This window comes from Aquarana catesbeiana, linkage group LG09 (genome assembly GCF_042186555.1).
Source record: "Aquarana catesbeiana isolate 2022-GZ linkage group LG09, ASM4218655v1, whole genome shotgun sequence".
In the NCBI taxonomy this organism is placed as follows: domain Eukaryota; kingdom Metazoa; phylum Chordata; class Amphibia; order Anura; family Ranidae; genus Aquarana; species Aquarana catesbeiana.
This window is the reverse complement of record NC_133332.1, coordinates 297,837,043-297,860,267: the sequence shown is the minus strand read 5'-3', so window position 1 is coordinate 297,860,267 and position 23,225 is coordinate 297,837,043. Positions and strand designations below refer to the sequence as shown.

At 43.7% G+C, this 23,225-nt stretch overlaps 1 protein-coding gene across 1 annotated transcript in view; it reads left to right on the top strand.

Moving 5' to 3' along the window:
- Positions 1-22,959, top strand: part of EXOSC2 (exosome component 2) — a 79,886-nt gene extending 56,927 nt beyond the window's left edge. The window contains exons 5-9 of the mRNA XM_073600476.1: positions 7,264-7,329; positions 16,159-16,227; positions 16,310-16,492; positions 19,729-19,857; positions 22,376-22,959. Coding sequence (XP_073456577.1) covers positions 7,264-7,329; positions 16,159-16,227; positions 16,310-16,492; positions 19,729-19,857; positions 22,376-22,456 — 528 coding nt within the window. The 3' untranslated portion in view covers positions 22,457-22,959. The remainder of the gene's footprint in view (positions 1-7,263; positions 7,330-16,158; positions 16,228-16,309; positions 16,493-19,728; positions 19,858-22,375) is intronic.
- The last annotated feature ends 266 nt before the right edge of the window (positions 22,960-23,225 follow it).

Here is a 23,225-nt window from a genome sequence, read left to right as displayed (position 1 = left end):
GAGAGACTGACCTGTCAGAGCCCCGCTCTCCTCTATGGGGAGATCGGATGAAAACGGACCGCCTGTCCGTTTTCATCCTATCCATTGCGCCAGATGGATGGAAAATAGGAACTCTATCCGCCTGGATTTGACGGATCGGATAGGGGCGGATGTCTGCAAACATGTCACCACTGACATCTGTCGCTCCATAGAGGTGAATTGATTGTCTGATCGGGTCTGCATGAAAAATCGACAGGCTGACCTGATCAGACAGCCTGTATGAAAGGGACCTAAGTGTTTTTTTTTTTTTTTTAAATGCTAAATACCCTTTTTACAGATATATCTTCAGGCCGATCACGTGACTCGCGGCCACTCTACACCTCCCATTCTGGGCTACAGGTCACGTGACCTTCCGGCTGACATCAGAGGGAAATCTCAGCCCCTCCCACTGTAGCCCTGGATCGGAGGTGTAGAATGGCCGGGAGTCACGTGACTGGCTTGAAGATATCTGAAAAAGTATTTAGAGGCACAGTTTAAAAAAAAAAAAACCCTTACACTGTGCATTATGGCTGTAAAAAGAGAGTGGCTGGCAGAGATTTACTTTGTAAAGTTTACCACCACTTTAACTGCTTGATGACCAGCGACATACTGGTACATCGCTTGATTTCACGTGGTTATACCGGGATGATGCTTGCAGCTACAGGGGCCAGCTAGCCGCTGGATTGCTTTTTACAAGTAGCAGGAGTCCCAATTGGCCAGCAGGCGCTTCCGTCGGCTGATCATAGAGGCAAACAGACCAGATCGAATAAGTATACATCACTTCTGATTTCCCTGGATGGAAATGGCGTCATTTTAAAAAATAAAAAACATTTGATCACAAAAAGCCTAGATCTCTCCATAAATAGTACCTGTCACTGCCTATTGCCTTTACAGGGAATATTTATATTCCCTGTGATATCAATAAAAGTGTTAAAAAAAATTATAAATTAAAGTGTCAGTGTAAAAATAAATAATTAAAAAATAAAAATGTTATGCAACGCCGTGTTAGCTCGCAAAGGTCAACACATGCGTCTGTCCCGCACTCACGCAAACAACAATTGTCCTACACGTGAGGTATCACCACGAACCTCAAATCGGGAGCATTAATTCTAACACCAGACTTTCTGTTTAAATCTAATGGCAACCAGTGTAAAAGGCTTTTAATGCGTCGCCTATATAGATAGTAACATTTACGTTTGTTGCCGTGGAACATTTGTGCGCAATTTTTAGAGCATGACATGTTTGCTATCTGTTACTCAGCGTAACATCATCTTTTAAAGTCTACCAAACAATTGCGTATTATATTGTGTTTTTGTGCATTAAAATAAAACTAATGCGTTTTCCCAAAAAATTGCATTTGAAAAACTGCTGTGCAAATACTGTGTGACATAAAAAATTGCAACACCCACCAATTGTATTCTCTAGGGCCTCTGCTTTAAAAAATATATATATATAATGTTTGGGGGTTCTAGATTTTTACAAAAAGTGTCTTAAAGTGTTTGTTACCCTTAAAAAAAAATAATAAATCCTGTCCCTTTAACCGCTTCAGCCCTGGACCATTTGGCTGCCCAAAGACCAGAGCATTTTTTGCGATTCGGCACTGCGTCGCTTTAACTGACAATTGTGCGGTCGTGCGGCGTGGCTCCCAAACAAAATTCACGTCCTTTTTTCCCCACAAATAGAGCTTTCTTTTGGTGGTATTTGATCGATATTTGACGTCTGCGGTTTTTATTTTTTGCGTAATAAAAAAAAAGCGACAATTTTGAAAAAAATGCATTTTTTACTTTTTGCTATAATAAATATACCCAAAAAATATATAAAAATAAAACATTTTTCTTCCTCAGTTTAGGACGATACGTATTCTTCTACATATTTTTGGTAAAAAAAAAAAAAATCGCAATAAGCGTATATTGATTGGTTTGCGCAAAAGTTATAGCGTCTACAAAATAGGGGATAGTTTTATGGCATTTTTGTTAAATTTTTTTTTCTTTTTACTAGTAATGGCAGCGATCAGAGATTTTTATCGTGACTGCGACATGGCGGACACGTCGGACAATTTTGACACATTTTTGGGACCATTGGCATTAATACAGCGATCAGTGCGATTAAAAATGCATTGATTACTGTAAAAATGTCACTGGCAGTGAAGGGGTTAACACTAGGGGGCAGTGAAGGGGTTAATGTGTGTCCTAGGAAGTGTTCTAACTCAAGGGGGATGGGGACTCTGCAGGGAAACTAACAGATCGCTGTTCATACTCTGTATGAATAGACGATCTGTCAGTTCCCTGCTTAGAGAATGGGAAACTGTGTGTTTACACACACAGTTCCGGGTTCTCTGTGTGCCCTGAGCGATCGCGGGAGCCCGGCGTTGATCGAGATTGCCTGGCACTCGCATTGGCTCGGGGAGCGAGCGGGGGTGCGCACCCCCTAGTGGCCACAGGGCGATGCGGCGTTATATAACGTCGTTTCGCCCAGCCGTGCCATGCTGCCGCAGTACAACTGGTTAAAGTATGTTATACAGCCCAGTGTTGTGCTGTGTAATTTGGCCCTTTCTATCACCTGAAATACCTGGCTGATCCTGCCTGGTTATGCCTCCCCCTGTAAACTGACCACGGTTTATCAAGGCTGCTGAGCCCTGACACTGATCAGTTTATATGCCTTCGTCATCCTCTGTCTCCTGTCTACTCTCCCCCCCCTCCCCTCCCTACCTGTCAGCTTGTCACAGTGCCCGCCCCTCCTGCTGCTGAAATAACATGTACATTTTCATACCATCTGCTCTGTCTCCTAATCTGTGCCCCTGTGTGTGATTTATAAAAAAAAAAAATGCTGATTATACCTGATTTCAGAGCGGTGCTCACGTGACCGTCTTGCTCTCTCCTCCCAGCTGACGTCAGCAGAGGTTTCTCAGCCCCGCCCGCTGCAGCTGTCAGACGGGGAGAGGAGAGAGGTGGACGGTCATGTGAGCGGTGCTTTGTAATCAGGTATAATCTGCATTTTTTAAAAAATAAATCTTGCACACAGGGGCACCGATTGGGAGACTGAGTGGATAGTATAATGAGGTCAGAGTGGCTTAACACTTTAATGTGAATAGTTACATTGGTCTCTATTCTTTTATTCTTTATCACCCACTGCATCGGAAGATTAAAGCGTTGGTGGGGAATGCACAGACAGGATGATTTCTACTAACACTAGAGGAGTACAAGGGATATATCCTGCTTGACTGTAAGTTATGTTCCTTGTGCTGATTTTTCGTTTTTCTTATTTTAGTTAAGGTATGCGGCCATTCATCCACCAATGGTCAGCTAGTTCTGAAACGTGTCGCATACGTGTAATGTCATTGCCGGGCGCCGCGCTGTGTTTGCTCCCCAAGCCTCGTTTTGACTCGACACATGGCCGTGTTTTACCTACCATCACCGAGGCGCAACCACTCAGTGCAGAGCCGCAGCCCAGCTGCTCTGGCGTCCCACCCCCTTCCTTGGAACCCTTATCCTTGCACTATGGACACCATCTGTCCCCATTATATCAGGATATGAATTAGACTGAAAGCTGAAGGAGACTGTACCGTGCTGTGCCATCGCACCCTTCCCTCTCTGGATTGGATGTGGAACCAGCCTTACAGGAACCGCTGTGACCTGTAGTCCCACTGCATCTCTTCAGCCCAGCTAATAGACCGGAACGCAACTCATCTTGCTTTTATGTGAGTGGATATTGCTGTTTTAATAAAATGTTTTTATGATACATACTCAGAGGCGCCCCTCTCCTTGTTCTTATTCTAGCTCGCTGGACATCGCTTTTGGTTCCTTTGGTGGCTGCCCTGATTGGCCTCCGCTATATCTATCCCAGTATGCATGTATTTTTATATACATGCACCCTACTAATTTTTTGCTTTTGGACTATTGGGTTCCACACTGAGGTATCTGTGCCTTGCGCCTTTTTACTTGTTTTTTTGTTGCATTCTTTATAAAGTCTGAATGCTGATGATCCCTCAACCATGTATTTTTTGAAGGCCTTCTCCTTTGCTTTTATATGCATTTTTAAATTGGAGTTGAGCCATCCAGGACTTTTATTCGCTCTTTTAAATTTATTACCCAATGGGATGCATTGGCTAATGCCCTTATTTAATATGCTCTTACAGCAAACCCATCTCTCCTCTGTGTTCTTTGTTCCTAAGATTTTATCCCAATTTATGCCTTCTAGCAAGGTTCGTAGTTTAGGGAAGTTGGCTCTTTTGAAATTCAGCGTCTTTGTATTCCCCTTATGTTTCCTATTTGTGTGATTTACACTAAAGCTGATTGATCTGTGATCGCTGTTAACCAAATTGCCCCGTATTTCCACATCCGTTATCAGGTCTATATTGTTGGTAATCAGTAGATTCAGTAATGCTTTATTCCTAGTTGGTGCGTCTACCATCTGACCCATAAAATTGTCCTGCAAGACATTTAGGAACTGGCGAGCCTTAGATGAATGCTCAGTTCCCTCCACCCAGTCTGTCTGGATAATTAAAATCCCCCATTATGATAACACTTTCCATCCTTGCTGTTAATCCAAATTGTGATAGGAGATCTAACTCCCCTTCCTCCCTCAGGTTAGGAGGCCTATAGCATACTCCCAGTATTATATTCCCCTTAGCTTCATCCCTTTGAAGCTCTTCCCATAAGAGCCCTTTCACACTGGGGCGGGGGCAGCGTCGGCGGTAAAACGCCGCTATTATTAGCGGCGTTTTACTGTCGGTATGCGGCCGAGAAAGGGTTAAATACCACCGCAAAGCGCTTCTGCAGAGGCACTTTGCCGGCGGTATAGCCGCGCCGTCCCATTGATTTCAATGGGCAGGAGCGGTGAAGGAGCGGTATACACTCCGCTCCTTCACCGCTCCGAAGATGCTGCTAGCAGGACTTTTTTTCCCGTTCTGCTAGCGTACCGCTCCAGTGTGAAAGCCCTCTGGGCTTTCACACTGGAATGAAAGCAGCGGCACTTTCGGGTCGGTTTGCAGGCGCTATTATTAGCGCAATAGCGCCTGCAAACCGCCCCAGTGTGAAAGTGCTCCAAGGGTCCTTTCACACTGGGGCGGGGGCGTTGTCGGCGGTAAAGCGCCGCTATTGTAAGCGGCGCTTTACCGTCGGTATGCGGCCGCTAGCGGGGGGGTTTTACCCCCCCGCTAGCGGCCGAGAAAGGGTTAAAACCACCGCAAAGCGCCTCTGCAGAGGCGCTTTGCCGGTGGTATAGCCGCGCCGTCCCATTGATTTCAATGGGCAGGAACGGTATACACTCCGCTCCTTCACAGCTCCGAAGATGCTGCTGGCAGGACTTTTTTTACCGTCCTGCCAGCGCATCGCTCCAGTGTGAAAGCCCTCGGGGCTTTCACACTGGAATTAAAGCAGCGGCTGTTTCGGGTCGGTTTGCAGGCGCTATTATTAGCGCAAGAGCGCCTGCAAACCGCCCCAGTGTGAAAGGACCCTTAGGATTCCACCTCCTCCCTAGCTCCCTCAGTGATGTCATCTCTCACATTCACTTGTACATTATTTTTGATATATAGGCATACCCCTCCCCCTTTTTTACCCTCTCTATCCTTGCGATAAAGGGTATACCCTTGAATGTTTGCCAGCCAATCATGAGAGCTGTTGAACCAGGTCTCTGAAATTCTCACAAAATCCAAATCCTCCTCGTACAACAGTATCTCTAGTTCTCCCATCTTGTCCGCCAGGCTCCTGGCATTGGTGAACATGCCACGAAGTTTAGACCGATCGCATATTATCCTCTTATTGGGTGTTCCAAAATTGCAACTAGGACTTGCTACTATACTACGCTTGGGTTTATGTGCTTTGGTCAACCTACCACTAATGCCCCAATACTGCCCTCTGGAATATGTTCCACGCTATCTCTACCTCTGGACCCCCGCCCCAATCGCCTAGTTTAAAAACCACAATTGATACTGACACACAGGTCAGTAGCCTATAACTTCGTTATTACTAAACTTTTACCTGTGGTTCTTTTTAAAAAAAAAAAAAAAAAGTTTAATCCCTTGCCGACCAGCGCATGACGATATACGTTGGTACAATGGCACGTCTGGGCAAATGGCGTACAGGTATGTTCCCTTTAAATCGCAGCATAGTGGGGGCGCGCGCCGCGTACTCCGTGAACGTGCCCGCGGGTCCCGTGGACTTGCGATCGTGTCACAGAGTGGCAGAACAGGGAGGTGTAAACAAGGCATTTCCTTGTTCTGCCTAGCAACATGACAGAGATCTACTGCTCCCTGTCATTGGGAGCAGTGATCTCTGTCATGTTCTAGTGAGACAATGCCCCTCTACAGTTAAAATCACTCCCTAGGACACACTTAACACCTTGATCGCCCCCTAGTGTTTAACCCCTTCCCTGCCAGTGTCATTTACACAGTAATCAGTGCATTTCTATATCACTGATCGCTGTATAAATGACAATGGTCCGAAAAGAGAGTCAAAAGTGTCCGATGTGTCCGCCATAATGTCCCAGTCATGATAAAAATCGCAGATCGCCGCCATTACTAATAAAGTAAAAATTAATAATAAAAATGCCATAAATCTATCCCCTATTTTGTAGACGCTATAACTTTTGTGCAAACCAATCAGTATACGCTTATTGTGACTTTTTTTTTTTTTTTTTTTTAACCAAAAATCTGTAGAAGAATACATACTGGCCTGAACTGAGGAAGAAATTTTTTTTTTTTTTTTTTTATATATTTTTTTGGGGATATTTATTATAGCAAAATTTTCAAAATTGTCACTTTTTTTTTTTTTTGTTTCTAGCGCAAAAAATAAAAAACGCAGAGGTGATCAAATACCACCAAAAGAAAGCTCTATTTGTGGGAAAAAAAGATGTAAATTTTGTTTGGGTACAATGTCACACGACCGTGCATTTGTCAGTTAAAGCGACGCAGTGCCGTATTGCAAAAAGTGCTCTGGTCAGGAAGGGGGTAAATCTTTCTGGGGCGGAAGTGGTTAAAAACAAAAACTTTAATGAGTTTCTCTAAAATAATATTATACACAGTCAGTTGTTGCATTTGGCTTTTTTCCGGTTAACGAGTAATGCATGCACAGCAGTTTCTACTCCCTCCTGTGCTTGGAATGACATTCTTTGGCAGTTCCCTAGCTCCAGATTTTACATGACACAAGTTTTTTTTTTTTTTTTTCTCTGGAGAGCCCCCCCTTGCACACTGGGACTCTGCATTATTATACAGTCCATCGATCCCCCGTGTCTTGTGTTCTCTTACAGAGGAGAAGGTCAGCAGAGGACGAGTTGGCAATGAGGAGCTACCTAAAGGAAGGAGACTTGATTAGTGTATCCTTTGACAGACGCCATGCTGGCACAAGATGACTTTTGGGGTGCTGTGCCAGGCAGCTGTGTCAGCTATAAATACATCCTGCCAACATATTTCTCTACAATCGACATGGCGAACTGCATGGAATTTCTACAGTTCTTTTACTGAGCAACAGGATCTGATATGGCGCAAGGAGAAGAAATGGCAGGTTGCCTAATCAGTTATTTTTGAGCTAAATGTAGGTGTTTGAGGGGATCTTCATTACAAATGGATGAAAGTGACCAGTTCCTCTACAGGTAGAGGTGATTTTAATTTATAAGGCAACTCTGGCTAAATAGGCTCTTAAAATGTTTTCTCCAGAACTGTTCTACCTGCCAAAAGTTTGTAATGCATAGTATAATATACATATGAGAGCTGCCAATGCTACTTTGTTTTTTGAAGATGCGACTGATGTTTTCTACTTATTTAATCATTGGCCTGAAATAAGCATGCAGTTGGTAAAGTGTTGGGACCCCTTTTATGTCTAAAGTTGTTCCAGGCCTGTGATTCAGGGACATAGATTACAACCCAGCAGCATGCAGTATTAAAACCAAGTCAGCATTTGCAGCCCCTATGTTTTAGCCTAACCGATTCCCTTTAAAGTGAAACTTGGAGCCTACTGTTGTTGCTGACTGTCCTCTTGACCCTCTGCCTGTAAGGAGAATTTTTTTTTTTTTCAGTGGAGTGCTGAAAGGTTAAGACCCCTTTCACACTGAGGTGCTTTTCAGGCGCTTTCACGCTAAAAAAAAGCACCTGAAAAGCTCACGAAAACCTATTTCCGTTAAAATCAACGAATGCAAGCGCCTAAAAAATTGCCCATGAAGGTTAGAGGGTGCCCGGGCAGATAATTCTTTTTTTTTTTTTTTTAACAAAAATGATTTCATTGTTTTGTGTTTACACACGTTGACTATTCTCCTTTTCTAATTTAAAGTGGATCCATAGATTTTAAAGGATAATGGTACTAATAAAGTATTTTGGGGCAGATATGCAGGCTAGCTAATTACTGGTGACATGTAATCATAAGACAATGCCTGGGACTTGTTACATCCAGTGTCATTTTAGCACCAGCTGGCGTGTGGCGTCTTCAGCACTTAGCAAGCAGGAAATGGCTCTGGTCTGTTCATCCCTACTCACACCTAGCATGAACATGGAATACGAGGAGGTAGAACCTATCACTTCTTGCCTCATACTGAAGAATGTAAAGCACATAACAGATCCCCTCCCTGTGTACTCTATACAAGTGCACTCTATGGGCATGCAATGAGACCTTAATGGTTGAGGCTACCACAGGTTGACCCCAGCATGTATGCTCTTCCAGGTATTGTCTGATGCTTACACTTTTAAAAGATTTTTCTTTTTTGGTTGGCTCAAAATACAATATACAGTTGTGCTCATAAGTTAATATACCTTGGCAGAGTTTGATTTTTTGGCCATTTCTCAGAGAATATGAATGATAGCACAAAAGCATTTCTTTCACTCATGGTTAGTGTTTGGCTGAAGCCATTTATTATAAATCAACTGTGTTTACTCTTTTTAAATCATAATGGCAACAAAAAATACCTAAATGACCCTGATCAAAACTTTACATGCCCCAGTTCTTAATACCATGTATTGCCCCCTTTTACATTAATGACAGCTTGAATTCTTTTGTAGTATTTGTGGATGAGGCTCTTTATCTTCTCAGATGGTAAAGCTGCCCATCCCTCTTGGCAAAAAGCCTCCAGTTCCTGTAAATTCTTGGGCTGTCTTGCATGAATTGCACGTTTGAGATCTTCCCAGAGTGGCTCAATGCTGTTGAGGTCAGGAGACTGAGATGGCCACTCCAGAACCTTCACTTTATTTTGCTGTAGCCAATGACAAGTCGACTTGGCCTTATGTTTTGGATAATTGTCATTTTGGAATGTCCAAGTACGTCACATGCGCATCTTCCTGACTGGTGAATGCAAATGTTCCTCCAGTATTTTTTGATAACATACTGCATTCATCTTGCCAACAATTTTGACCAAATTTTCTGTGTCTTTTGTAGCTCACACATCCCCAAAACATCAGCGATCCACCTCCGTACCTTTTATCATAGGCCTTGTTGACTCCCCTCCAAATGTAGCGTTTATGGTTGTGACCAAAAAGCTCAATTACCCAAGGCATCTTTCAGGACAGCACCTGAGAGATAGTGACTCTTCCCACCGAACCATAGGATACACCTTCTTCCTACAGAACTTTAAAGGGAGGCACCTCCCGTTTTTGTGTTTCCTCCGGGCCGGAGGGAACATCTTTTGGGAGGGGAGTCATGATCTCTTGGGTGCTCTGAGACACTGGGCTTTCTTCTCTTTTTTTTTCCTCCGAAAGAGACCCACTGTCCTCCCCGTCCTACCCAGGCATCAGCAGCGGTAGCAATCGGGCTCCTCTTCCCCTCCTGGTGCTCGGTGAGAGCTGAAGATTCGGTGGGCCGCACGGTCCCTTATTTACTGGCGGTCGCGCCGGGAGTGGCAGAGCTGGTCACCGTAAATGTCATGGATGCGTGGATGCAGGAGGGAGGACAGGAGCTGGCGCCTATTTCCGATTCCGGTCCGGTGCAGCGTGTGAAGCCACGAGTGGAGAGCTGCACACCTTTCATGGAGCAGTCGGCGTCTGCAGCGCTGGTGACAGGCACCAGCAAGGCTCAGGTAGGAGGCAGTTAAAGTCTGCCTTTTCTTCCTTACCTGTGGTTTTGGTCTCCCCCTCTTTTTCTTACCCCCTAGTGGCAAGGGGCCTGTCTGGGCACTGGAGGCTGACTGGTTTCTTCCTAGTGCACCTGTGTGGTGGTTCTTTTGAAAGCAGAGACTGGGTCTCACTAAAAGGTCCCCTGGTTTTTTCCCCTCTTTTGTCTTTTCTTACAGGTTAAAAGCTAGGACCCAAAAAAGAGATGTCCTTCTTGCAGGGCCAAAATGAGGGGAAAATTGGAAAAAAGCCTTATGCAGTGCTTGCATCACTTCGTTAGTTTAGGAGGAATCAGCTTCTGTTTCTGATGACCTGGTTGCCTCTGTAGAAAGAAAGAGCGAGCCACGATTCAAACTTTTCGTGACTCGTTAGTTAATCCAGCTGCTAGTCAGCCTTCCACTTCAGAGTGTTCCCAGGGTTCACTTCCTATCCCGGTGTTGGAAGCTCTATCTGAAGACCCTTCAAATAGGGAAGGGTAGTCCCCTGCTCCTTCCATTAAAGACTCGGAAAAGGAGGTTGAGGTGGCTGAAGTGGCCCCCTCCAAATTTAAGTTATCCCTAGAAGAGGTGGATGGGCTCCTTTTTAAAGCTATTCATGTTACACTAGGCTTAAGTGAAGAAAAGAAGGAATTATCTCTTCATGACTGCATGTATGCAGGGTTAAACAAACCTAAGGGGTGGACATTCCCGGTTCATTTGGCCATTTCTGACGCCATCAAAAAAGAATGGCAGGATCCGGAGAGAAAACCCTTTTTTTCCAAGACCCACAAAAGACTTTTTCCTTTTGAGGTGGACCCTTCTGCAGTGTGGAACAAGGTGCCCAGGTTGGATGCGGCCTTCTCCCAGGTCTCAAGATCCACAGATCTATCTTTTGAAGACATGGGGGTTCTGAAGGATCCAATGGACAAACGCATGGATGCTTTGCTCAAGAGATCATGGCAATCGGTCATGAGCAATTTAAATCCGGAAATGGCCACAACATGTGTAGCCAGGAATCTAGAATTTTGGGTTAACCAGCTAAAAACGCATATAGTGGCAGATTCCCCCAAACAGGAGATTTTAGATTATTTTCTTACCCTGATCTCTGCTGTTGCTTATATTGCAGATGCTGAAGCAATTTAAATGTCAGCTAGATCAGCAGCTTTGACAAATGCTTCAAGAAGAGCTCTATGGCTAAAGACTTGGCCAGGTAACACAGCATCAAAAAGCAAGCTTTGTAGGATTTCCTTTTCGGGTGACCTTCTTTTTGGCCCTGATCTAGATAATATTCTAGACAGGATTGCAGATTAAAAAAACTTCTTTTTCGACCTCAAAAAGCTCAGGAGCAAGGCAGCAAGCTTCAAGGGAGAAGGAAAAACTGGTCCGCACAAAAGGCAAAGGGTAAAGGCGAAATTCTCTTCCGTCCTCCTGCACAGGCCAAGAAATCACAATGACTCGTCCCTGCGGGTGGGCGGAAGAGTACAGGAGTTTCTTCCACAGTGGTCAGGGATAACTTCATATCTGTTTATTCTGACCACTCTCTCGCAAGGCTACACTCTCGAGTTTGCCAAGAGCCCCCAAGAAGGTTTTTGATAACAAATACCCCACGAGATCCATTAAGGGCCCTGGCCATGAAGTCCTCTCTAAAGGAACTGATGCAGCAGGGTGTAGTAATCCAAGTGCCACTAAAAGAACGGCAGGAGGGGTTCTATTCTCATGTCTTCCTGGTAAGAAAACCAACAGGAAAATTTCAATTGATCCTCAAAAAAAAAGCCTCTAAAGCCTCTAAACAAATCCATCAAATACAGAAAGTTCAAGATGGACTCAATTTTCTCAGTCAGAAATCTGCTAATGCCAGGTTGCTTCATGGCATCAATAGATTTAAAGGATGCATACCTGCATATTCCAATTCCCCCCCCCCCCCCCCCAGTCCCAGAGGTATTTCAGGTTGGCGGTAAGGATGGAAGGCGTGATTCATCATCTACAGTTCCAGGCCTTACCCTTCGGTCTGTCATCCTCACCCCGAATTTTCACCAAAGTGATGGCAAAAGCCTTAGCTCTGCTTCGTCTTCAGGGAATTGCAGTAATTCCTTATTCAGATGATCTGCTATTTTTCGCCCCCTCAAGGGAGGAATTGCAGAAGAATTTAGGCAGAGCACGCAGCCATCTGGAGTCTTTTGGGATGGATTTTAAACTTCCAACAACCTTCCCTAGACCCATCTCAGGAGATTCGGTTTCTAGGATATCTAATCAATTATGTGGATCAAAAGATCTATCTTCCCTTAGAGAAGGAGGACAGAATTCACGATACGGTGTCGGTACTCCAGACCAACCAGCGGCTGACGGTAAGACAGGTTATGTCATCTTTGGGTGTTCTGACTTCATCAATGCCAGTCTTTCAGTGGGCAAGGCTACACTTCAGGTGCCTGCAGGCTTTTCTCCTGAGATCATGGGATCACAAATTGGAATCCCTAGAGACAGAGGTAAAAATTCTAACTCAGGTGAAAAGATCACTATGGTAGTATAAGATGCAGTATATCGCATGAAAGGGTTTAGTCCTGGGCTTTTACGGTCGAGAAAAGACTGACAACCGATGCCAGCTCCTGGGGTTGGGGGGGCCCACCTAGGAAAGAGTTTCACTCAGGGGAGCTGGTCCAAGAAAGAGGCAGCAAGGTCCTCAAACTGGAGAGAGCTCAAGGCGATCGACTAATCTCTAAAGACACTTGCTCAGGATCTTCACTCTCATCATGTTCAGATACTAACGGACAATGCCACAGCAGTGGCTTTTATAAACAGGCAGGGGGGTACAAGGAGCAAGTTACTCCAAGTACTAGCCATGGAAATTCTTCGGTGGGCAGAAGGACACTTGCTGTCTCTATCAGCAGTCCACTTAAAAGGGACTATGAACAGGGTGGGGGATTTCCTGAGCAGGAACCCCAGTCAAGATGCAGAATGGTCACTGAACCCAGAGGTTTTCGATATGATTGCCGAAAAATGGGGGCAGCCGGAGGTGGACCTGTTCGCCTCAAAGGAGAATGCTCAGGTTCCTTAATTCTTTTCCCTGAGCAATCATGACGGCTCATTAGGAACAGATGCTTTGGCGTATTCATGGAAATTCCATCTTTGCTACGCCTCCCCCCCCCCCCCATTCCAGTTAATTTCGTTAATATTAAGGAAAATTCAGAAGGAAATGGTACCAATCATCCTAATCGTGCCCTTTTGGCCAAAGGGGCCTGGTTTTCAACCGTTCTGAAAATGGCGGTCAAACCTTGTTTGCCTCTGCCCCCCAAGACCCAGTAAATCATCCAAAGATGGCCAGTCTGGCGCTCACAGCCTGGTATCAGGAGCAGATCCTAAGAAGCAAGGGCTTTTCCAACTGGTTGATTGCAACACTAATGTCAAGTAGGAAAAAGGTGACAAGGGACATTTATTCTAAGGTCTGGAAGGTTTTTAATACATGGTGTAGTTCTTCTGCCCAGGACCCAGGGAGCTTTGTCTCCATTCTGGAATTTTTACAAAGTGAAGCATACAAGGGGCTAGTGGTTAGTACCCTGAAAGTGCAGGTTGCTGTGCTAGCAATATTCTTAGAAAGATCTGTGGCCTCAAATCTGATTGCCATTGTCTCTGCACGTAGGATCTGTGAGCTAAACGCTCTTTCATTTAAAGAACCTTAATCGTCTATTTTTCCAGATAGTTATTCTAAGGACAGACCCAAAATTCTTACCGAAGGTAGCTTCAGTACAGAATTGTGCTCAAGACATTGTACTTCCAACCTTCTGCGCTAACCCAGCAGGGGAGAAGGAGATTTTTTTCCACATGTTGGATGTCAGGAGGACTTTGTTGTGTTACTTGGAAAGGACAAAGCTCTTTAGACATTCAGATTTACTATTTGTGCTTTTTTCGGGCAACAGAAAAGGTTGCCAGGCTTCTAAAGTTTCTTTAGCGAGGTGGCTAAAATTATCAATTTCAGAAGCTTATTCGCATGCAGGTTTGTCTCCACCAGCAGGAGTTTGTGCACACTCAACCAGAGCACTGGCGGCCACTTGGGCCACCCCTGAACAGATTTGCAAGACGGCAACGTTGTCAAGTTTTCATACATTCTAAAAAACATTACAGGCTGGACCTCACATCTGCCAGTGATCAGGCATTTGGCAGAAACGTCCTGCAAGCTGTTGTCCCGCCCTAAGGGGATAAGTCTCTGTTATCCTCTTAGGTGCTGCCCTGAAAGACTCTTGGGGAAAAACCAAGTTAGACTTACCGGTAACTTGTTTTCCAGAAGTCTTTCAGGACCGCAACATCTCGCCCTATTGTGTTTGATATACTATGCTGTGACTAACGTATGTGTTTATATCTTTCAGCCGGGGCCAGAGGTTCTCTTTTGCAACTGAGGTATGGTAGGAAGGTGCCTCCCTTTAAAGTTCTGGAGGAAGAAGGTGTTTCCTATGGTCCGGTGGGAGGAGTCACTATCTCTCAGGTGCTGTCCTAAAGACTTCTGGAAAACAAGTTACCAATAAGACTAACTTGGTTTTCTGGTCTCATCACTCCAATTGACTTTGTGCCAGAAGGTTTGGGGCTTGTTTCGGTGCTGTTTGGCATATTGTAAGTGGGATACTTTGTGGCATTTGCGTAGTAATGGCTTTCTTCTGGCGACTCGCCCATGCAGCCCATCTTTCTTCATGTTCTTCCTTATTGTGCATCTTGAAACAGCCACACCACATGTTTTCAGAGAGTCCTGTATTTCACCTGAAGTTATTTGTGGGGTTTTCTTTGCATGCCAAACAATTTTCCTAGCAGTTGTAGCTGAAATTTTAGTTGGTCTACTCTACCTTGGTTTGGTTTCAACAGAACCCCCTCGTTTTCCACTTCTTGATTAGAGTTTGAACACTGCTGATTGACATTCTCAATTCCTTGGATATCTATATCCCTTTCCTGTTTTGTACAGTTCAACTACCTTTTCCCGCAGATCCTTTGACAATTCTTTTGCTTTCCCCATGACTCAGAATCCAGAAACGTCAGTGCAGCACTGGATGAAAGATGCAAGGGTCTGTCAGGAGTCCAGACACTCATTGAGCTTTTATACACACACGCTAATTACAAGCAAACAGATCACATGTGAGGATGGTTACCTTTTAATAGCCATTAAAACCCCTTTGTGTCAACTTGTGTGCATGTGATCAGGCCAAAATCACCAGGGTATGTAAACTTTTGAACAGGGTCATTTGGGTATTTTCTGTTGTGATTATGCTTTAAAAAGAGTAAACACAGTTTGATTGATAATGAATGGCTTTAGCCAGATGCTAACCATGAGTGCAAGAAATGTTTTTGTGTTATTCATATTCTCTGAAAAATGGACAAGAAATCATAAATACTGCCAGGGAATGTTAACCCATGAGCACAACTGTATGCACAGTTATCCTATAACCTATATTATCAGTTTTTATAGATGGGGATAAAGAATAATAAAAGGGTTGAAATGCCTACCTTTTCTTTAGAAATTTCTGTGCTAGGGTCTTTCTAAATCTGGTGACATGGATAAAAGGCCTTTAAAATGATTTTTGAGTTTGTGTTCTAAACTATGATTGTCCTCTTTAGCTGATTTCATACAGTATGTCCAAATGCATAGGCATTTGGAGGGTGCAAAAAGCAGCATTTACCCCCCAGGAAAGGCATGTCATCTTTTTATTGTGCTTTATTTTTATCTATTACAGGTACTTGTATAGCAATGTAAATTTATGCAGTGCTTTACGTATATATTGTACATTCACATCAGTCCCTGCCTTCAAGGAGTTTACAATCGAAGGTCCCTAAATCACATTTATACATACATGGGCCAATTTGGACAGGAGACAACCTACCACTATGCCTGGGGTGTGGGAGCAAACCCACGCAAGCATAGAGAGAATATGCAAACTCCAGGCAGGTAGGGCTATGGTTGGGATTCAAACTTACAACCATAGTGCTGCCAGGCAGAAGTGCGCTTAGCCACTCTGCTTACCCATTGTACCCTGGCCAATAATTTACCTTTATGTTACCATTAGAGTACATCTTGTCCTCTCTATCTAATTGGTCACTGTAAATAATATTTTTCATTTGTTAGCGCTAAGCTTGGTTCTTCCTTGACACACTTTTTCTAAGGCCGAGGTCCAGGCGGTGTACTCTGATGGCGCACTATCGCTGCACACTCGCAGCCTCAAGTATGGCAAGGTATGAGGTGTTAGCAACAATGTGTACGCGATCTTTGCTTTTGACAAATATATCACCTTTGGCAATCTTTTTTTGCCTCTAGCTTGGGCAAGGTGTCCTGGTTCAAGTATCCCCTTCGTTGATAAAGAGAAGGAAGACTCATTTTCACAATCTTACCTGTGGTGCCTCCATCATCTTGGGAAACAATGGCTTTGTCTGGCTGAACCCCACTCCTCTGGGGGTTGAAGAGGAAGCGGGAGCAGGGGGGTTTGTTACCAATTTAGAGGTAATCCACTGATATTTTAAATGCCAACACAGTGTCAGCAACCTAACATGTTGTCTTTTCAAATAAACACTAGTCAGCAGCCAAGAGAATGGCATGTGAATTTAAAAGAATCTGTCACAAAATGGTAAAATCATTAGCCACTGCTGTAGTAGCTGGTGACATTTGCTCACTTTTTTCCTAGAAGCACTGATCTAAATCGCTGTAGTCTTGATGTTAAAAGGCAAACCCCATCAAGTAGTGACATATCAGTTCTATATAAGATTAGGCACAGAACTCCCAGCTCTATCAAGCTGCCACACAATTCTCCAGTTGGATTTTTAACATAAGTAATAGAGTTCTGTGGCAAGAGGGAATTAGGAAAGATGTACCTTTTTAAAACAAAGCCCTCCAGCAGCGCTCTGTGACCTTGGACAGGGCTTCCATTTCCCCCCATATTCCTGCCGTGTTTCCAGGATCTACCCATGTGAATGGCCGTGCCGCAAAGATGTCACTCCCACGCATTGCGATTGCGGCACAGCGCTCTGAATGGACTGCATACTCTGTATACCATCCATTCAGAGTCCAGTGCACATGAGCTGGTGATGTCACCAGCTGCATAAATAGTAAATATCTCCTAAACGGTGAACATTTAGGAGATATTCCTTGTACCCAGTGGCGTCGCTAGGGGGTGGCTTTTGGGGCTATAGCCCCAAATCTGGGGCCAATAGCCCCGAGTCTCTGCAGGGGTCCCCAAGAGGAGGGGAGGCTCTCTGGGGACCCTGGTGTAAGTGGGGGGCTCTCTGGGGACCCTGATGTAAGTGGGGGGGTCTCTGGGGACCCTGATGCAAGAGGGAGGCTCTCTGGGGACACTGATTTTAGGGGGAGGCTCTCTGGGAACCCTGATGTAATTGGGGGACTCTCTGGGGACCCTGATTTTAGGGGGAGGCTCTCTGGGAACCCTGATGTAATTGGGGGAGGCTCTCTGGGGACTCTGATTTAAGGAGGAGATTCTCTGTGGACCCTGTTGTAAGGGGAGGCTCTCTGGGAACCCTGATGTAAGGGGGGGCTCTCTGGGGACCCTGATGTAAGGGGGGCTTTCTGGGGACCCTGATGAAAGTGGGGGGCTGTCTGGGGATATATACACACACACATATTTTACTGTATATACATGTGTATGCCCGCCCAAGCGTATGACTTTCTTTACTACGCTGCTATGGGCTCTAGCCCCAGATCTTTTGTAGACCTAGCAACCCCCCTGCTTGTACCTATAGGTAAGCTTTATTATAGGCCTACCTGTAGGTGCAAGTCACCAAGCAGTGTTTACTACCGCTGGAGCTGGGAGCCTATAAAAAAAACGATAAGTACACAAACCTTTTTTATTCTGGTTAGACGGGATAAGCAGGAGGAGGTAGAGAACATATTTAAGAATGGTTAGACTTGGGCTTTTCTTCCACTTTTAACCATTGGTTCACACTTGGAATTGTTTATATATTTGAGTTGAGGTTTCTTTAAAGCTTAACCACACTTCAGCCAAGTAAGTCTTACTGTCTGGCCCTTCCTAGCAGTTGTGGAAGGACAAGAGCATGTGGGTGTTAAAAAGTATAAAGATCAGAGCTTCCTAGTTCCTCTATGGTTTCCGCAGTTGTAATATATAAGTGTGTAGATTGAAGCCCTGAATGCAAGTTCCTAAATATACATCCCTATCTATTTCTGTATCAGTCTGAGAGGTGAAAAAACATAATGCAGAGACTGACTCAATGAGCATAGACTATGACCACTAAAGCGGACCAAATTGCATTTTTCACATTAAGTACATGTCTACCAAATATTGCAAGTATTATTTACAGGGGCAAACATTTGGAGGAATGAACAGTGTGGGTGCAGGCTTTAGGTTAGTGCTGCAGGCACCACTCCTCTAAGCTGAGAAAACAGAGCAGATCCTTCTGCTAATTAACAAAAGGGGCTCTTTGTTAATATGGAATGATCTGCTGGTTTAGGCTCCTTTGACACTAGGCAACTCCAAAGTTGTGAGATTTTTAGTACAGCTTTGGGGCCCAACTGTGATATGACTTTAAGACTTTTCCACTCTGCATTGAAGTTGTCAGTCAGATCATAGTAGTGCAGGAACCTTTTCTGAAGTCACAGCGACTTCAGTAGTGTCATTTGAAACAGTTCTCATAGAGATGCATGGCATTTTGCATAGCCTGCGACTTGGGGTTGCACAAGTGTGAAAGGAGCCTTATGCTGTTTAGCTGTAGCTGTGTGTTCTGATTACCCTTTCTACTCAGCTGAGTACAGGAGGTTAGAGGAACGTTCCTCTGCTCGTGAGGTATGATCACTCTATGAGCAAAGAGAGAGATGAGAGCTGTCTGATGACACATCCCGTATGCCAGGTCAGACTAGGCAGGGATCTGCGTTATTTTTCTATACTGAAAACTGCAACAACACCTTTGTTAATTTTTGGAGTGTACCCTGCACCAGTTTCTATTATATCCTGTGATAAAAACTGCAGGGGGTGGAGCAGATCGACCTGAAACAGGTCTATCTACTTCGTAAATGTGGCACACGTTGCAAACAACCATTTCCTGCACCATTATAATGGCACAGAAATCCTTTTTTTCCTGAAAGATGCTGTTTGAGAGATGGAATCCCCATGCCTGTCTGTTCTTGGCTGTGTTTACAAATGACACTAATCGGCTGCTACTGCTGCACAGCAGTTTGGCCGCAGCATGGGTGCAGCGCAGTCGTGGGTTGCTCATGCATCCTATAGACTTCTATCAGAGCGTGCATTTGTGGTGCGTTTTTTTAAAATTGTACCAAAGATGCAGCATACGGCACTTTTAGTGCACTTTCTGAAAACGCATCAGAAATGCAGAAGCCTGTGTTAAAATGCGGGTAAACTGCATGAAAACCACAAGAATGCTGCACTGCAAGTACACTGTGTCCAAACCGCAGCACACCAGTGTGAGCCCGGCATAAAGCCTCTACTCTTGCGACTTGCTTTAATGTTGCAGTCTGATCACTGGGGGATAAGAGATTGAGAAAATGCTTTTGTCTGCCAGCAGCAGACTGATGACAATATCTGAGCCTTGACAGTCACTGACTGGAGCTTTCTATGCTAAAAGGTGAAGATTTCCTTAAAAATACTATTGTTTATTGTGACATGACATATAGGTATATTCATGCAGACCAGTCATTGTGGATGCCTTAAACACAGGATTTTTTTTAAACCTCTATTTTATTTATTTATTTTTTAGCCTGTATCGTTATCTGACCGGGAAGTGATTTCACGGCTGAGAAATTGCATTCTGGCACTAGCTGCTCAGAAGATGTTGCTGTATGACACCAGTGTCCTGTACTGCTATGAAGCATCTTTAACCCACCAGGTGCGTCTCTCACACAGTCTCTGCCTTGCTTTGAACCATACAGTCATCTTTTACATCTGGGGCAGTGAAATGCTAAAGGGGGACAAAGTCAACCTGTTTCTTATTAGTTATTAGGGTTACTATTTTCCAGTACAATTTTTATATTTTTTTTCCTTGCAGGCAGTTTTTGATTCTGTCTGTGCACCCCAAACAGCATGGCTGCTTTACCACTGGGGTTTCAATTCTTTGGATTTACATTTAATAATCTGGGAAGCCTCCCTTAGGCTCGATTCACACCTATGCATGTTGCTTTTGAGCGTTTTTGGAGGTTTTTTTTTCATGCTTGCCACGTTTTTGAGCAGCGTTTTTGCGGCGTTTTTGCGGCGTTTTTGCCGCGATTTGCGTTTTGTTCCATAGGAACCCATGTTAAAAAATTCCCGTGCATTTCTGCAAAATGCATCAAAAAACGCGCTAGTGTGAATGGAGCCTTATGCCTTCACCATTACATCCCAGAAATCTGACTTTTATGTGCTGTCTAAACACTTGCCCCTCCCATTACATTTGCCTGTGGCTTAATTCTACAAGAGCTGCAGATAAAATGTGATATTGGCCATCCTTACTTTTCTATTTCAGGAACCAGTATAGACCCTACCTCCTGAAAGCATGATGTGAATTTTCATTTGTTGTGCAGAGAATGGGGGTATTAGATGTAAAGAAGGATCAGAAAGTTATCACTAGGCGTATCTTCATTTCTTTAGTGTACAAAATATGGGCTCACTAGAAATGTGGTGTCTGATTTTATTCACAATTTATACTAAACTGCACATTGAGTTGTGAGGTAATTTAATATGATTTTAATAATTGTAAGAAGCCTGCTGTTTACAGAGCTGAATAGCTTAAGCTCAAATTTACACATGTGGGAAGAGCAGGTAATCCTTTGTCATATGTTTACTCCATATGAAATGTTTGTTTGTGAAACAGATTGTATGTATTGTATAGCACAAATGGCCAAAAACCTATTGGTTTATAAACTTAAATTTAATTGCTACCCAGACCAATTCTGACACTACTCTCCTATATGTAAAAATCATTGTCTCTTTTTTTTTTTTTTTTTTGCTAGAAAATTACTCAGAACCCCCAAAAGTTATATATGTTTTTTTTAGCAGAGACCCTAGGGAATAAAATGGTGGTCATTGAAACTTTTGATCTCGCATGGTATTTGTGCAGTAATTTTTCAAATGCGCTTTTTCCATTTTGGAGTTTCATGCATAAAAAAAAAAAAAAAACAAAAAACAAAAAAACAGTAAAGTTAGCCCATTTTTTTTGCATATTGTGAAAGATGATGTTACACCGAGTAAGTAGATACCCAACATGTCACACCTTTAAAAATGAACCCGTGAAATGTCGGTACTTAAAAATCCCCATGGTCGACGCTTTAATTTTTTTTTTTACAGAGGTTACCTGTTTAGAGTTACAGAGGAGGTCTAGCACTAGCATTATTGCTCTTGCGGCGATACCTCACATGTGGTTTGAACATCGTTTACATATGTACGTATGTGTTCGCTTCTGCGCGCGAGAATGCAGGGACGCTTTAAATTTTTTTTTTTTACTTTTATTTTTAATTTAGACACTTTCTTTTTACTTTTTTTTTTTTTTTATCACTTTTATTCCTAAAATGTAAACATCCCTTGTAATAGGAATAGAGGAATAGTGTGTGAAAGGTCCTCTTTACAGCGAGATCTGGGGTCCAGAATTCCCCACATCTCGCCTCTAGGCTGGGAAGCCTGGGGAAAAAAAAAGATCCTGGCTTCCCAGGCAATGGCATTTTATTAAATGCAGAGGCGGGGCGTGACCTCATAACATCACGCCCGGCCTCAACTTCCGGCATGGACCGAGTCCTTCTCTGACTCGCCGATCATACAGGCGAGCCGGGAGAAGCACCGGAGGGAGGCGTGGCCGCTGCCTGTAAGAACGATCAAGCCACTATGATTGTTCTTGGGGTGAAGGGAATCGCTGGCTATAAAAGAAATATCTATATATGTATATGTAGCTGCAGGCATCATTCAGATATCCCCACTCAGTCGATGACATCATATGACATTGTTGGGTGGGAAGTGGTTAAAAAAAACTAAATTGACCTAGAACCATTATAGTTACAAATTAATTATATTCAGTGGGGTCAGAAAGCAAAAGTACAGCAAATGGCTCTTGTATCAATAGGCTACTGCAGTCCTGAGATTTCCTGTTTCTCTACTCCACCCACAAGGCTGTAATGAAGATTTAAAAAAAATCCTCTCCATGGAGATCTCGTGTGTGTGTTTTTTTTTTTTTTTTTTCTTTTTTTTTTTTTTGAACTGTGCAGAATTCATAGTCTGGGAGCAAGAAGAATACAAAGCTAGAGTGCCCTAGAGAAGAAGCTGGCATATGACTCAATTTGCTAGTGACCATGCAAAATGTTATCTTCCCATGGGTGATCTTGGCCTTTAAAGCTCGGTATTGCTGAACATTGTGACAGAGCGCTCCCTCCCTCACATTGCAGATTAAGGATCTCCTGAAGACAGAGGTAATAGAAGACATAGTGATGGAGACCAGGCAGCGTCTTGTGGACCAGGAAGGCTAATGTCTTTGCTCCAGAACAAACTGTTGGAAAAAGGAGCTTGCCGTGCAGATTTGGAGGCTGCCTTGATGAAGTCTGCATTTGCATAAAAACTGCTGAAACAAGCATTCCACACCTGTCATAAATGAATCGTTTGGTTGCAATTACAGGTAGAGAGGAAGACACTGCGAGTTCCTAATTAAAACAGCACCCCGTGGAAAAAGGCAGGTGTTTGCTGCTCAGCAGCGGTTCATAGTTTGTATGAATATGGTTACAAAATAATTTACACAAACCACAGGAAAGGAAAGCCTGTTGCTCATAGCAGCCAATCCGAATTTTGCTTTCGTTCTGAAATGCAGTTAAGTGGCAGCTGGATTTGGGTTGCTCTGGGTGACATGCATTGCTTTCTGCAGCTTTTATAAACCAACCTTGTTCTCTTACTGCACCCCCAAACTCCAGGTTTCCTCATCAAAAGTTGTATTGTTTCTGATTTTTTTGTTTTTTAAGTAAAATTTCTTTTGCTAAGATACATGTGTGGTGTTTTATTTGTTAGAAGAACATTGGTAGTTCTAACTTATTTTCTGATGTGCACGCTTATTTTTGGTCATTGTTTCAAAGTAATGCAGTCAGAGACCAGGGTCGTCTTTTATATTGATTGGACCTTGGGAAAACACTTTCTTGGGCGCATCCGAATCCACTTATCAACTATTTGCATGCAGTGCAGGCTCAAGGGGAAGCTGCTTTGGGCCCTACAACAATGACTGGGCCCAGAGCAGCTACCCCTTTTGCCCTG